Below are 16,438 nucleotides of genomic sequence, written 5' to 3'. Positions count from 1 at the left end.
CCGCCTTTTCCCTCCCTTTTCTCTCCCACAACAGGGAAGGATCCACCCAAGTGACAGGAATACTCACTCATCTCCAGAGAAAGTGAGAAACAAAGGTGGCTGGAATTCAGGGGGATTTCCCAGTCTGAGGTTGCAAGAGGATACAGGCTTAAGTGCTTTCATTTTTGTGTCAGAGGGAGAAATACCATCGAGAAGATTGATATCACTGCTCAATGTTTCCATGTATGAATAGGAAATATTTTCTGCAGTTGAGGTATTCAGCTTTCCGCCTCTCTTCTGCTAATCAACTCCTTCAGAGAATCAACTGGACCGCCTCGGGAAATTAAACTGGACAATTAATTACCAGAAATTAAACAACTCTAATAGTTTAAATAACAAGTTTTTTTTTTTTTTTTTTTTGTATTTAGACCAGACTAGTTGTGACACCCCGAACCGGCCCCGTCAGACTCCACCTACCAAGAGTCTAGGTCTGTCCCAGGTTTCTTCCTAACAGGAGTTTTTCCTCACCACTGTTGCACTCAATGCTCGCCCCTGGGGGAATTACTAGAATTGTTGGGACTTTTTAAATTGTAGACCTACTCTCTTGTTATGAATTGATATTACAAATAAAATAAAATTGAATTGAATTGAATGTGTACCTTCACATAAAGAAATTCCACAAAAAATAAATTCTTAATTCATGCTGTACTTCCCCAGAGAAAATTACAAACCAGAAACAATTTCTTGACGAATGACAACCATGTGCGAAATGACCGCTTGGCACTTGGGAGGCCTCATATGGGTTCAATATCACCCCACGTGTCATTTATTCTCTCCTGACAGAATAATGGCTGTCTTTGGAGAGCTTCCTACCCACTGCTTTCCCTTTCTCCTCGCCCCAAAGCGTCTAAGTTTACGCAGAGCAATCCTCCCAGGCCTTGTGCATGGGACAGACTACATTCTCATGTACCCACATTGGGCTGTGGTTGAATCCCACCAGTGTGGTGTCTCTCGTGTATCAGCTGATGTTTTCCTCTCTCAGCCTCGGTACTAATTATCTTGAAATAAAAATAAAAGACTGCAACAAAAACAAGGACGTACACAAAGTGCAAACACAAGGTAAAACCACAGCATGCCTTGCTGAAGAAATGGTGGGACACTTTGTAAAATGCAGAGCCGGTACAGGCAGCAAAGTGTGGAGAAAAGTCAGCAGAGAGTGAGAATGATCCGGAAACATGGGACAGTGAGGCCTTAATTAAAAGTGTGACGGGTCTGCCCTGCACCAGGAGACAACGTAATGAGACATGCAAGCTGTCCCGTGAGGCTCTCGCTCTCTCTCGCGCAGAAACAAGCTTGTTTCTCTGATACACACTTCTCTACCTTTTCTTTTTTTCCCCGGTAAGACCTGTGTATGACCTCATTAGGTGAGCTTTATTTCTTAATTCCCTTCTAACTAATTCCTAAAAGTTGGATCATCAAAAACTCTACTGTCAGGGAATTTCTCTCATCTTCCGCCAAGATGCCGGATTTCCTGATGAGAAGCTATCTGGCGTGTTTGCCCCTCGGGGTCTGATCGCTCTACATGAGGTTTAGGAATTGGGATTTCTGCATAAAGGCCACTCACAAGGTGTTTCCTATGTCTGTAGATGGAGAAGAATGACACACCCAACATTTGAACACACACAACTTTCACTTGTATACTAGTAAAACTCCTATCATAAAGTTGATTAGTAATGACAATAGCCAATGAGTCATGAATCTCAGCTGGAACACTTTGTTCTCATAACGGACACTCCATTTTGGGATCCAATGTTTCCTTTATGTAAGCGACAGGTGCGAGAGAATTGAGATTTACATTCAGACAGCAGTTCAAATGGGTTTAAACATTTATATTACTTGGCGATGCCTGGGCCCATCTCTGTCATGGTATTTATTTTGAGAGGGTTGAACAGGTTCATGTGCAGAGAAACCAGATGCAGTTCATCTGCACTAAAACGGGCGACGGCATTGATGTACAGTAGCTTCTGGCGAGGCTGGGAGTTAAAGAGAGTTCAGCTGCTGTTGATAAAACAACGCGAGGTGTTCGCTTTGATCAAATCTATTTCCATGCGATGAGGGTGAAATGAGTCCCTCGTTAAATTCTGTCAACACGCTGCCGTGCAGGGTGATGGTGATGCGATGGTGGTTATAACTGACAAAGTGCATCCACACCGGACAAACCTCCCGTAGGTAAATAAAGGTGGGCACATAAGAACAGGGAAATCACCTCCGTCTCTATCGTGCCAGTTCGCCCGACTGCTGGCTGGCGAGCTGGGTGACGAGTAGAAGTCAGGTCCTGTCGGGCTGGTGTCCATGTTCTCCTCCATGTTGACCGTTTTGGGCCTTTTGCTGTGGGACATGGAGAAGTTTATGGTTTAGCATAGCCAGTCTTGTTTTGGTGTTCATGTCTGTATTGATTTTGGGGCCGTCTGTGTGGATGATGATGATGCCGAGTAACTTGTGTATAGTTAAAACTAAAGTGCGTAGTTTCTGTCACCCCAATGAGGAATTCTAAGTAATGACAACAAAACTGTCGGCACGTCCACATTACAACCCCTTCACGCAGTTGCTAGTAGCCAAGGAGGACACAGAAGATTCAAAACATGAAGAGGTCATTATTTTTACTCAAGTTTCCACGTGGGAAAGTCATCGGACGCTTCTGACCATAGTCATACTGAGACATCCAGAGAGAGAGTTGTGTGGAGCTGATAGTTTTAATTAGCTTTGTAGCAACTCATGTGGCCATGGCTTGAATGTAACAGACGTTCATTAATGTCAAAAAGTTACTCACTAAAGCTTTAAAGGAATAGATTGACAAATATTCGGAAAGTAGTTACTCAAGAAGAGTGATACACTCTTCTAGCTTTATGCTAAACATGAAGCTATGGTGGAGATGGTTAGCTTAGCTTAGCATAAAAACTGAAAGCGAGAGTATACAGCTAGCTACACATTTTTCACTTTGTTTTCCTGCACTGACTAAACAAAAAACATATAACATGTTCATTTTTTGTGTGTTCATAATAAAATTCAATGTCACTGCTATGATGTTTTTATAGAAGCCCCCCCCCCCCCACACACACACACACACAACTTTGTTCAAAAGCGCTTTGGTTGCAGTTCCTTCCACTGACCTGCCAGGAGGGGAGGACAGGGAGCGATGCAGCCCCACGCTGGAGTTCAGGTCATGATAGTAGGGTTGGCTGGGCATGTCGGCCATGGAGAAGTTCACCGCAGCACCGTGGGTGATGGGCACTGTAGAGGACACAGAGCAAACAAAGAGAGACAGTTATGCTGTAACCACTGTAAAGGATGCAGTGTCGTCAGATGGAGTGCTGAATCTCTCCTTATCCTCACATCTAGAGATGCACAATTAGTTGCACAAAAGCTCGACTGACTGTTACTGACGCTTTGTGTTTAGAGGCCCTTTGTAACAAATGAAGCGCTCCCCATTCACAGGTTAACTGCCTGACCATCAAAAGCATTTCTGCTAAGCACTCTGATTAGTGAAGTCACTGCTTCTCAAAGTGGTTGTGTGTGCAGGCGGAAAGACACTATGACTATGGATGCATCTCAGCACATTTTATTACAACCATTATTATTATTATTATTTTTGAATCCAGTCTTATTTAAATGTGGCACTGAAAATTCACTAAATGTGTAAATATACAGCAGTAAGTCGATAGTGTATTTTACAGCTTAAAGCTCCAAAAGAAGGCCATCTGTGGTAAAATACCATAATTTGCAATGCATCACAAATTGGATGAACAATCTTCGACCTTTTCTTCCCTCCGCTGCGCTCCAATATAACACTCAGCAGTTTCCTCGCATGGTGATTTACAGTGGCAAAGGTGTGGTTTTTCTCACTGCGGTCAAGGTGAGGTATATTGTTTCAAGGGAGGCCAGGCCAGTGTTTACAGAACAAAAGGAGTTCACCGCCCATCCTAACTCTCTCTATGTCTCTCTCTCTCTCTCTCTCTATGTCTCTCGCTCGTCAGTGTGTGGGCCGCGAGGCAGCCCGCAGCCCAAGCGGTTGGTTGGTTTGGAGTCGATGAGAGGATGGAGTGTGTGGCGCCGTCTGTTGTGGTCTGAGGTTTACCACTGGCACGATCACTCCGCCAGCCTCCGCCCTGGCAACCCACTAAAGGCCTGGCAGAGGCCCCTACCCGCTGCTACCCATACCGAGCTGTCTGTGGAGGAATGCATCCGGCCCGAGGACGCTGAACACAAGACCATTGTTTTTTTGGTGTTTTTTTTTTCATTCATAGCTGAGGATACCCCCGACCATCTCTGTCTGTGCTGGTTTCTCTCTTATTGGCTTGGCAAAATATTTGCAATGCCACTTGGCTGCCCTGCCAGTCCTCTCATTTAATAATCTGAGCTTTGACTTTGAAGCTAAAAAGACCGACAGTAAATGCATCAATGGTGCTGCAAATCATAGCAGATTACCTCCTCTTTATACTTTATACGGGGGAAATGTACTGTCTTCCCAAATGTGCACAAACAGTTTCACTTGCCTGTGCATGTCTACATTTTTTCTGTTGACAAAATATCTTTACACTTGCAGCCGAGGCTCCTGTTGCATTAATGAGTGTCCTCGTCGAAAAGCTGGATTGCAAGTCAGCCTTGAACTCCGCAGCTCCCTTTGATGGACTTCAAAGAATGTCTCAACAGCCTGGAGAGTTGGGAGAGACGCGCGATGACGGACGAGCGGCTGCTTAGAAATCTTCCCAGGGAGTGACCGGCTGAGTGAGTGACAATTCCTGTGCGTCCGTCGACCTTTTTAAAATTCCAGCTCGACTTCAGTCGGCTTTAGTGAAACCGGGCTCGGTCACATGAGAGCAAGCACGCCAGCTCAGTGGCCATCTGGTCAGGGGGCAAATTAAACACTAAACAAAAACACAGCCGTTCAAAGGATATTCAGTCCCTGGGCTTCGAAAAGGAGTAGGTTCGGCCTTTCAGAGCTTGATGTATGTGACAACCTGGACCATGCTCCTACATCAGAAACACTTTGATACAACAGGTAAACAGAGACCAAGGTCAGCGTTGATACTGTTGATTGCTCTCCATGCATTCCCATGTGAATGGACAAAACATGGTGAGGTTTTTAGGGACTATTTTTGAGGAGTTTACATGTGAAAACCCTGTGTGCTGGGAATAAAATGATCCTCTTTATAATCTGGAATTTATAGGACATACACACCACTTTGAGTAGGGCTGCACAATTTATCGTTTTCAATCGTCTGCGATTTTTTTTGTTAGTTGAATGAAAATATCAGTAGAAAACTGCACTTACAAATGTAACTGTCATTCTTTTTTTGTGGTGCCTTTTATATCATATATAAAATGTTCAATTTGTCCATAATTCTTTCCTGGAAATGATTTCCTTTAATTTGTTTTAAATTCGACAAACAATTTTTTGGTATTGTTGAAGGATACTGAAAGCAGCAGAAATGCAAAACTGAGTTCCCTTTAATATCTCTTTATGCATTGTGAGTAATTTTGCAATATAATTATGATTATCGCTTATTTTCCTTATATCGTGCAGCCCTAACTCTGAGTCTAACCAGAGGACCTAGAATAGACTGGTGCATACTACAAGACACAAACAGCACAACACAGGTATGTTTGTGTTAAACACAGGTTATGTGGGGTGAATGGAGTCTTTGTGCACAGCAAAACAGCACCTCAGGGTGCCTTCAGTTATCAGAGGCAAGAGGACTGCCGGAGGAACAACCGTCAGCGGCTTTACGGAGGGCAGACAAGTCCATACAGATGCACATAGGCTCATAAAGACTGCTGAGCAGTGTTCTCTTATTGCAAGGCAGACTGGCCAAACTGGATTTACTGGCCTGCAGTGGTACGGTGGATTTCAGTTAGTGTACAAAGGTTGGGATCCGTAGAAAAGCTGGGACTTTCATGTTCTGTTTATATGAAAAACTTCCCAAAACATCAGTCTGCTTTTGAGAAATAGGACAGATTTATAGGTGTTTTTAGTCACCTGATTAGACCTCAGCTTAAGAACGCGGGGGCGTGTACAGACCGACTGACTGACTTCTTCCTTATATTAACTAGGTTGCACCTGTTAGGGAAGGGAAACTTACACCGCAGGCATTCTTGAATGTACGTGGACTTTGTATCCTTGTGTGATCCCCAGGGCAGTGCCGCCCAGCTTCTACGTGAGCAGGTCTAATCAGTGTGTGTTTGTGTGTGTGTGTGTGTGTGTGTGTGTGTGTGTGTGTGTGTGTGTACAGGGTGCAAAAGCAAAAGATTAGCATATGACAGCTACTGTATGTACTTACTTCTGGACACTCGCACCAGTTCTGTAACACTGAAGACTCCTGATTTAATGAAGCTGTCTTCCAAGTACACTGTAGACACAGGGACATAGAGAAAATCATGAAATCATTTTTTTTTGTTTACAGTTATGCATGTTATTTCTGAAATACTTTCATACTTTTCAGAGTTGAATGTGAAATTGTCAGTTACATTGGGTTCAACATGCCCAACTATTCTCAGCCATTGAAATGTTGTCGGCTGTCAATAAAGATAAAGATAATTGAGTCTGAAACCCATAAATAAAATCCTGATTTCTTGTTTTCAATTGTTCCATAAATTTTTCTGTAATCTTGCTTTGTTATTACATTTTATATTTAACCAACATCAATTAGTCACAGACAAATATACAGGTACAGATTGTCACTCATGGATTTAGGCTCCGTCACCACATACATGTAATCTTATTTAAAAATGGTAAAAAGAAAGACTCGATCAGTCATTCTTCAACTTAGAATTTTTCACATGTGTCTTTTTGTCTTCAAAAGCTCTAAATTATACTTATGTATTCATATTTCCATGAGAATCTAGCTGTGTTGGTTGCGATCGTTGACTTGAAAATGAGTGTATTATAAAAATTAAAAATAAAAGACTTCACTGTGACTGAGTCTGTTTTTCAGTTTAAGTGTTTAAACCAGGGATCTTCAACAGAGGGGTCCTCAGAGTCAATGCGGGGGGGCCGACAAAGTATTGTTACATAAAAAAAAAAAATTAAAGTCCTAAAATCCAGCATATTATTAGCATCCATCCACAAATACAGTTTATCCTCACAATCCCCTATACCACATGGAAGTTATCATCGTAACATGATTTATAAAATCATGCCAACAATTATTAGGCTATTTGAATAGCTTAGTATTTTAAGCAAAAAACATACGTATAAAGGCTTTAGCCCTGCATGTTATTTTAGGCCCAGTTTAATATCCAACTTCATTTGTAATGTAGTAGGGGCTCCCTGCTCCATCTCCCGTTCAGCTAAGGGGTCCTTGGCTTAAAAACCGTTGAAGAGCCCTGGTTTAAACTAACAGCGGCACACCATTGTGTGCAGTTCAGTAAAGAGTGACAGGACAGGTGTGTGAGGAGAGAGGGAGTGACACAGAAACTCTTGCTGCTGAGAGTACAACCGATGAGGCCGCGCTGAGCCACGGGCACTGCCTATTTAATCACATATACAAGCAAACCTTAATAACTGTCAATATTGACACTGTTGAGCTAAGATAGAGTATCACAGCAAGAAAATCCCACCTTAAAGAGTCATTTACTGCAGTATTCAGAGTGAAGATTATTTTCTCTTTCCAAGCTTAATGAGCTTTAGGTTCTCAATTAAGTTCTTTCAGCACAGCAAAGATTTTTGTGTCATGTATTCAGGAAATTATTTTTACACTGCACTAATGATAATTATAATTTTATTTTATATTTCTTGCTGTTTTTTTAAGCATTTGTTGCGCTCTGTATGACCTGCCCGGGACGCAGCGACGTTATTCAAAGGCTGCAAGTCAAGTTAAACAGTCAGACAAGTTATTATTGACACCCAAATGACTCCGACTCGGCTTTGATGTAATGCCAAGGGCACTCGGGCCGTGCCAGAAAGAAAAGATAGGCGGGCGGCTCGATTGGCACAGGTAGCGTAATGCCTCCAGTGAGCCAACGGCTTTCTGCAGGGAGCCCTGCCACTGCAGAGGGCCTCCAAGGCCTGAGTCATTGGCTCGCTAGAATGTTTTCCTTGGCACCTGTATCGGCACAACCTACTCTTGAGGTAGAAAACTAATTATACTTCTCAAACTATTTTCATTCCAATATTGTGACGACACAGAGCAGGTCAGTCCAGGGGAACAACAGCGCTGCCAGAGAATATATTCTCTACAGCTGGCTCACCACGACACACACTCAGCTACCAGCCAAAGGTGCAATGTGCTGTAACACTTTCACTCCAGATCTTTAGTGTCTCTCGTCTCGTTTCTTCTTCTTTTTTTACACCGTGTTTGATGTTACCAATGGGATGAAGACAATTCAAATGTAATGATCCAATCCAGCAGTATTCCTCCTCGCCCTATGAAAAGTTAAAACTGAACCTCAAAATGTTCCTTCAAGTTGTTAATTATTATTTACAACAGTGTGTCGCGTTGGTTTATCTAGTTAATACTGAGGGTCATATTTATGCAGTTCAATTCGCTTGAAAAAGAAAATACCACTTCAGCTGGAAATCTCGTGTTGTTTTGTTGTTGGATCCCACGGTCTTAAAGACATTATGTGGTAAGCACCTAAGGCAGTACAGTACAGGTTTTTTTTTTTTTTTCAGTAAGGGCTTGGCTATTTTGACTGCAAGTCACTGAGTTCACAGTAGATCATAATATTTAAACTAAGGTAAGTTATGGTGTACATAGGCTGCTGTACAGAGGGCGAGCTGCAGAGGAACAATAAAGCGATGACAGGAGGGAGGAGGACTGGTACTGTACATACCTGGAAGAGGGTTCTTGCCTGGCTCATTGTTACTGGGACTTCCTGACTGCTGCGAGTCTGCAAACACACAGAGATGGAAGGGGGGGGTGGGCTTAGTATAGCACAAGGACAACAACATGCCATCTTACTGAAACACGGTTTTCTTGTCAGCAAAGGTTATTTCCAGCAAAGGTAACCTGGTGGCTTGGTGAAAACACTGTATCCTGTAACTTCTAATAAAAAATGTGTATGTTTTTATCTCAGTTTGTCTCACACCTTTGGCCTATTACAAACTCACTGAGTGCACTTAAATTAAAAAATAACTTCTGTCAAGGCACTCATCAAGACAGAGTGTATTTCTGATGTTTTTCCTTATCTACCCGTCAAAGCGAGCATACCCACTGTGTTTTAAACAAGACTGTTTTGTTTGAACAGCATTATCATTAATGGGAAGGCAAAGCCCTGTGTCTGACACTGGATAGCCTAAAAGTTTTTACCGGCAGACCTCTGGGTAATTTTTCAAAGGGGCTAAGGGAGTGTTAGGCGGGGGCAGGCGGGGGATACAGAATGTGTTCGGTCCTGCTGTGCAAGGTACGAGCACAGAACAAAACGTGGAGAGAGCGCAGGAGGGGCGGAGAAATACAAGGAAACATGAGTGGAATTCTTTCCACCGGCTACGGTGCGCAGGCTTTGGTATGACACGGCCCGGACTGACGACTTTTACCTCGATGCCTCGATGGGAGGGGAATCTATCATTCCTCAGCAGTTCCTGCTCTGGTTGATCACTGACAGGCTTGTGGGCCTTTTGTGGAACACCAAAATGAAATTTATAAATCAAGTCCGATTTTCAATCTGTGATACAGTATGCTGTATTTTGGAAAGAAAAATGGACTCAACATTGCGGCAGGCAACTGCCGCTCTATGTCCATGACGGCGTCTGAAGGGACCCCCATAATGGTCCAAAACGGCCAAAGCCCACACATTCCCTGAGGCGGAGAGGGCCCAACGAGAACCAGCAGGGAGATTGTCATCTATGTCTTTAACACGAGAGAGCCGAGACAAGAAGCTAAAAACAGTGAACTCAGATACCCTCGCCTTGCAACAACACCCCTTTTCCTGCCGCAGCTCTCATGAGCTGTGTTACAGAGGCAACGGGGAGAAGGAAAGAGAGGGGGGGTGGAAGAGAAAGAAGAAAAAAAGTTGAAAGATTTATCCCTTACTTGTTCTCTCTCTGTGTGTGTCTCTCCCTCTCTCTCTTGTTCCCCTTCTCCTAAATTTGACTATTAAACAGCACTGCAAAAACAGAATGTTCTTGGCTGAAGCTCAACAATGACAAAGTAGGGAGGGAACAGGACCATACGTTAAGAAGAAGAAAAAAATCCCCCTTTTCCAGTATGCTTAGCCCTGAAAACATATGAGTAATGTACAAGTAGTGGTCTCACAATCCATCTCTGCTCTGCTTCCTAAAGACGTTAGAAAAAAAACACAAGGGTGACTTGTGCTTTCTTATCTTGTAGTCTTTCATTTTTTAAGGGACCTCTGTAAAATCTCTCATGTGGACACAGAAAAGTTTAAATATTTCAAAGCAGCTAGCTTGTCTTAACAATTGCAGAAATTAAAGAAATACGCCTATCAGTCTTTCCCGAAGGCCAAGGTGGCTTGTTTGTCTGATCGACTGCAAAATATTCCATTATTTATAACAAAGAAAAGCGGCAGATCTTCAAATTTGACAAGCTGGAACAACATAATGATGAGCATTTGTCTTTTATAAATCACTTCAATCGATTATCCAAATTGTTTTAGATTAAGTTTCAGTGAATCGTGTCAGAAATAAAAAAGTTGAGTCGTTGTCTGGTGTCAGCAAGGTTTTCTTTGCCTTTCGGACCAATACGCAGCGGCTCCCTGAAGTTGCCTCTTTGTGCGCACGCACGCACGTACGCACACACACACACACACTCACACACACACACACACACAGTGTGTGTCGAGCGGCTTTTGTGGGCGAGCGGAGTCTTGTGTGGATTTGGCACAGCGCACAGTCCATAAAGTGATTGCAGGGAGCTCAGCGGCCTTGTCTCCCTGTCTTCTCCCACCCCCCCATGCCACTTTCAGAGTCATCCATCAGTCTCGTTACGACTGCCAAGTCTGCGCTCGCGCCCTGAGAACTGCTGAGAGGGAAAGAAAACGGGCCAGGGAAGAAAAAAGAGCACCGGAGAGTGAAGAGGAGGTAAGCGCTGAAAAGGTGGTGGGAGGACAGAAGGAGCGAGGAGGTGGAGGTGGGAGAGGTGCACCGGTTCATTTAGACCGGATCAGAGTGTTGTGTTTTTGGTTGTTTTTCCCCTCCTTCTTCTAGGACTGAACAGGCAACCATAACAAAAAGAGCAGATGGTGGTGGCAATTAGAGATCTCAGGCAGAATCTTCCAGCATGAGGCCCCACTGTAGCACCAGGAGAGACCACCTGGATGACTCAAGGTGGGTTGCAAGCATATGGCGCATCTGCCAGGCCTGCGCCAGGGCTGGAAACACCTCCCCTATTGCATTACATTTTACCTTTGACCCGAGAAGGGCAGCATCATGCTCCATCTTCCTTCAGGGTGATTACATTGTTTAGAACAGCGCTTGCACATTTGCCAGGCCAGTGTGCGGACTGTATCTACTAAACACTTTATTTAGCATCAAATCCCTTTTTTCACTCAACAGGTATTTAAAATAGACTATCCAGGATGATCTAGAAAGATCATCCTGGATTACACTAGGTTGGATTTCAGTGCAGATAAATTGTCTGTGAATTAAAAGATAAATGCAGTTCAGAAAGTGGCTGAAATAAAGTGAAGCAGTGGGATATTTTGAGCCTGAGGCCCGGTATCTGTATCTAAAAGGTGTCCTGTGCACAAAACCCAGCCAATCCGATAGTCTTCAAATAAACAGTAAGTAACCTGTAAATAAACAGTTGCGGTCGAGGAGGCTGGGCTTTGCCCTGGGAGCTTGGCAGGCCTCGATCACAGGGCCAGACACCACACACACGCCCTCTCTCACACACACAGACACACACATAAAGACGCACATAGACACACACGGCCCTTTTCCAAAAACAACATTTCTTGGCACCCTCCGTCCCTGCCACTTGTTTAAATAAACAAACCGGTTCATGAAGGAAGAGGGGGAAAAACAGTACCACGAATAAATCAGATTATCTGCTGTTACTCAGCAAAAAAAAGAAAAAAGCAAGGAAAAAAAGTAGACGAGAGGGCTTGTGGGTATTTTGGATGTGTCCACGAGTTCTTACACCTTCTTGTCCGGTGGGATACTTATCATACCACTGTAACGATTAGGGCAATTAGGGGTAATGGCAACAGAAATCTGGCTCGGTGAGAAAGTTTGTCAGTGCTTGTGAGGTTTCTCCACACCCAAGAGTTTTCCTCGCCTGGATTTTATAATCACTAAAACACTCGCGCACACACTCCTAACCCACCCTCTCATTTTTTGGCACTATACCCATTCTGTTCCCACTAAATTGCTGGAACACACATGCACATACCATGTGTGTTTTAATTTCAGTGTGGCTTAAATTAGCCACATAGTTTAAGGAAACTTTCGTCATATATATACATATATATATACTTTTTTTTTTTGACAGTGGCGGTGTACGTCCCTAGCCCGCAAACACTTGCAGACACTTACAGATGTCCTCCACAAAAAAGACAGTGCGCACGCGCGACACGCACACCCTGCAGATGCATACCGCTGTCGACATTTCAGGAGGAGAAGCCTGTCTGGCAGCCATTTTATGCCGAGCGGGGTTCTGTGCACATGTATAGCACTCTGGCTGCCAGAGGCATGGGTCCTGAGCCAAGACGCATTTCAGCAGCCTGGGGAGGCGAGGGGAGGGGAGTGTGGAGGAGAGGTGGAGAGGGGTGGACTCCCAGAGAAGTAGGGAAACAGAGCGAGGGAGAGGGGCAGAAAATATCGGCCTAATTACGGAGCAGCTCCGATGCGTAATGTTTCGACAATACAGCTGCTCCTGGGTAAATATTTGATGTGGCCGAGCAGACGTTCTGCTCAGTGTCCTCCTGCTTTTCTTTCCCTTCCTGCTGCAGGAGACCAGTTTGTCCTTCCTTGGAAATGCACAGTCAAAATATGTGCGTGTTCGTGTGTGCAGCACGGGGTCATGCAAGTCTTGACAGTACGTGTAAATGACTGTACATGTGTCGGTTTGGAATGTGTGTGAGTGCGAGTGTGTACTTTGTCCCGCGTCCTCCTCTGCTCCTGGTTTCTATCATTCACAGCTTTGTCGATGACCTCACACCACCCGGGCTGGCTTCCAACAGCCGGCAGAACCTGCTCTCTTCTCCAAATCTCTTCCTTTCTTCTTCTCGCTATCTGTCTATCGCTGTCCCTGCAACAGTATCCCTCCTCTATTGTATCTTTTTATACTAGCCTCAGTGGATATCTGCTATTCAGGGTGTCTCTGTGACGATATTGTAAGAGCACACTGTGTTATTTCAAATTTCTTGATTTTTTCCATCTCATGTCCTTTTTTAACACTTATCTCTTTCTTTCTTTAAATATCTCCATCTGTGTTGGTGCTCTCCCCCCTTTGCCGCCTTTTTAATGCCCCATCTCTTTCTCTCTCTCTGTTTCTATCTCTTTGTCTCTCTATCTGTCTCTTCTCTCCCTCCCTCCCGCTTTGTTGTCTAAACAAAGTGGCCTTTATCAGGATGAGCCGCAACCCAAACACGCCAAACAAAAGATATGGGCGAGGAAATCTGCCCACAGAATTGGGAGGATCTTATCATGCCAGCCATTGTGTGCCAGCCTGCCAACTGGCGATGCCCCCCACTGCCGACCCCGCACACCCACCGCGCGCACACACACACACACACACACACAGACACCAAATTCTGGCTTCTCAGCCCCACCACCCGGACTCATGCATGGCGTTCTGCAAAGGGCTGGCACCTGACCTGGCTGAAAGCAAAGGGATATTGACGCAGAGGGGAAAGGGAAGACAAATGCTGCAGCCAAATAGGACGCCATCTTAGGGTGGCATTGTCTCACACGAAGATGAGCTTTAATTAAACAGTAAAACAAACACGAAATGTGGAGCAACTTCCTGATTTACCTACTTTTTGAGTATTTAGTGGGGCTAAGTAGCTAAGTACTGAAAAGTGCCTCTCTTACGACCCCTTCTATGCATTATTGTTTGATTTATTATCAGTGATACCTTCTGCGCAGACATAAATGTACAGTATTGTAATCCCTTTGACAAACTATGAAACTATGTGTTCCCCCAGTGGTGTCCATACACTGTGTGACACTGTAATGATTATCTCATAATTGGAACAAGGCAAGTATTTCTTACTGGCTAAAAGGAGCACCTGGTAATCCAGACGGCCACCCTATCAAATGACTGCCACTGACAGGGAATGCAGGTACAGTTGGGTGAGTTACCCTCAAACACACAGACACACACACAGACACACACACACACACACACACTCTCTCTCTCTCTCAGACGAAAGCGAGAGAATGGCAGATAGAAAGTGAGAGGGGCAAAGTTGAAACGTCTGTGAGAACAATGACATTTTGCCTTCTTTTCTCCAAGCCAGACACCACCACAGACTTGTTCAATAGAGCAGGGGGGACACACTCACACACACACACACACACACACACACAGTAGGACTGTCAGGGTTTTGAGACTTATGGAATCAAGTGGGATCCCAGCCCAGACAAGAACAATGAGAAGCCATACAGTGTATGTGTGTGTGGTTGACTGTGTGTGACCCAGCTCACATGTATCTCTCTGCGTGCGTGTGCAACTCTTCTCAATGTGAGCATTGCCACCTTGGTGTGTATGTGTGTGGATCATCAGTGTGTGTTTGTTTCTAATCGGTGCATACTAATGCCGGCGAGGAGCGGGCCCTCTTTCTCTCCGCAGAGTCTCTGTGCCTTCTCCTCAGTAAACTCTCACGGCAGTGAAAGGAGGAGAGCATTTTAACCGAGCCGGGGGGACAACAGGCTCCTCATTGAGGTCACCAAACAGTGTGGACGGGGAGGGAGCGCATTCAGTGGCGAGTGGGCCTTGAACAAGGGACTGAATGGTCTGACGGATCATTAGCCACACCGGCCCGGGAGTGGAGAAGGAAGAACCTGGCAAGCACAAAGGGATACACAGCCACAGAACCAAGGATGCAGATGAGAGTTAACCCATCTAAATTCATCTTCCCCACCTTTTCATTTGTGAAATAAAGTTTAGCCACCTCTAAACGGATGCCTATACTCTGTGCATACAAATAGACAAAATCAAAAGCAGCTCCGAATGCTTGCTCTATCATGCTGTACTACATGTGCACGTTTGACTCCCACGTTGACATACATGCATGCACAAAAGGGGCACGCACCCAGCCTCCCCGCGGCGAGCTGATCTGTGCTGTACATGTGGGATGCAGTCAGCGGCCAAGCTGCAGACAAACTACACAACGCAACACAGTGGCTCATCTGTCCCATGAAAAATGAGCAGGCTGGCCTCGAGTCAGCACACTGCGCCCCACTTAATGTTTCCACCTCCTCCCGCTCTCTCTCTCTCCGTTTGTCCTTTTCTCACAATGTGGCCTTTCCTTTCCCTTTTTTATTACATTCCTTTTTTTCCTTTTTCCTCTTTCTGTATCCTTTTTAATCTTTCTATTCTTGTCACTTTCCTTTTTGCACGCTGCCCAAACCATTTATCTCCTCCGCCGCACCTGGCACGACACATTGCATGTTGCGGATATATTCATATATGATTATCAAAAGTTCTTTGTGCTGAAACAATTGGTCATTGAATCAATTAGCGGCTGGCTGGGAAATCAATCCCTTACAACTGGGATCATCTTAGGAAGCCTTTATTATGCCAAATTTCAAACGCAGGATTCAGCTTCTCAAATGTAAACTTCTCCATCTTTATCATTGCAAACTGAATATCTTTGAATTTGCGACTGTTTGAAGGTCAAAACAAGTTTTTAAAACCTTCACTTTGGGCTCTGGGAAATTCTGATGGGCATTTTTGAAAAAAAATTTAAACCTTTTGTAGACTATTGATTAATTGAAAAAAATGATCAAAAGATTCACTGATAATGAAAATAATTCTTAGATGTAGGCGTAAACACACACACATATACATATAAATGTGTATAGATTAGCTGATTTTTTGAAAGTGTGGTCTCATCATTCACAAGTTTAATCAGCGTCAAGTCTAGCCTGTGAGAAAAAAAGGACTGCATCTGCGCTGAAACAATGGGCCCATCAATGGCCAACCTCGGCATCTTTTTGGTATGCACCAAACAAACAATTAGCTTTGTTGCGGCGTAATTGACAGGCAGGACCGGGTGGCATTTACATTCGCCCGCTGTTGCCACCCTGCCATTCGACGGGCCGGGATAAAAAAGAAAAGGTCCGTACGAGGGTGGAAGGTTGGCCACATCTCTCTGGTTGGAAGACACCGCTTTTTTTTCCCGGTGGCAAACTTCCAAGCAGGAGCGGGTTTTTTTAATGCACGGCTGTGGAGGAAGGAGGGAAGGGAGGGTGCAGTGAGGACCAGACTATAGATTTAATTATGCATGCATGTTTTCTCATTCATTGTAGTGGTGGGAAGGGGAGAGGCAGAGG

The 16,438-nt window shown here is 44.4% G+C and overlaps 1 protein-coding gene across 8 annotated transcripts in view; it reads right to left on the bottom strand.

Moving 5' to 3' along the window:
• The window catches only part of LOC117934638 (nuclear factor 1 B-type-like), a 59,076-nt gene that overhangs the window by 13,439 nt on the left and 29,199 nt on the right, over positions 1-16,438 (bottom strand). For 6 of the 8 annotated variants that reach the window (XM_034856472.1, XM_034856473.1, XM_034856471.1 and 3 more), the window contains 4 exons: positions 8,812-8,868; positions 6,318-6,386; positions 3,150-3,270; positions 2,246-2,367 (listed from right to left, as the gene is read on the bottom strand). In XM_034856472.1, the coding sequence (XP_034712363.1) occupies positions 2,246-2,367; positions 3,150-3,270; positions 6,318-6,386; positions 8,812-8,868 (369 nt within the window). The remainder of the gene's footprint in view (positions 1-2,245; positions 2,368-3,149; positions 3,271-6,317; positions 6,387-8,811; positions 8,869-16,438) is intronic. The other 2 variants (XM_034856474.1, XM_034856475.1) reach the window with 1 other exon arrangement.

The sequence above is a fragment of the Etheostoma cragini genome, chromosome 19, assembly GCF_013103735.1.
Source record: "Etheostoma cragini isolate CJK2018 chromosome 19, CSU_Ecrag_1.0, whole genome shotgun sequence".
Taxonomy (NCBI): Eukaryota; Metazoa; Chordata; class Actinopteri; order Perciformes; family Percidae; genus Etheostoma; species Etheostoma cragini.
The sequence above is the reverse complement of the archived record's forward strand: the minus strand, read 5'-3'. Positions and strand labels throughout refer to the sequence as shown.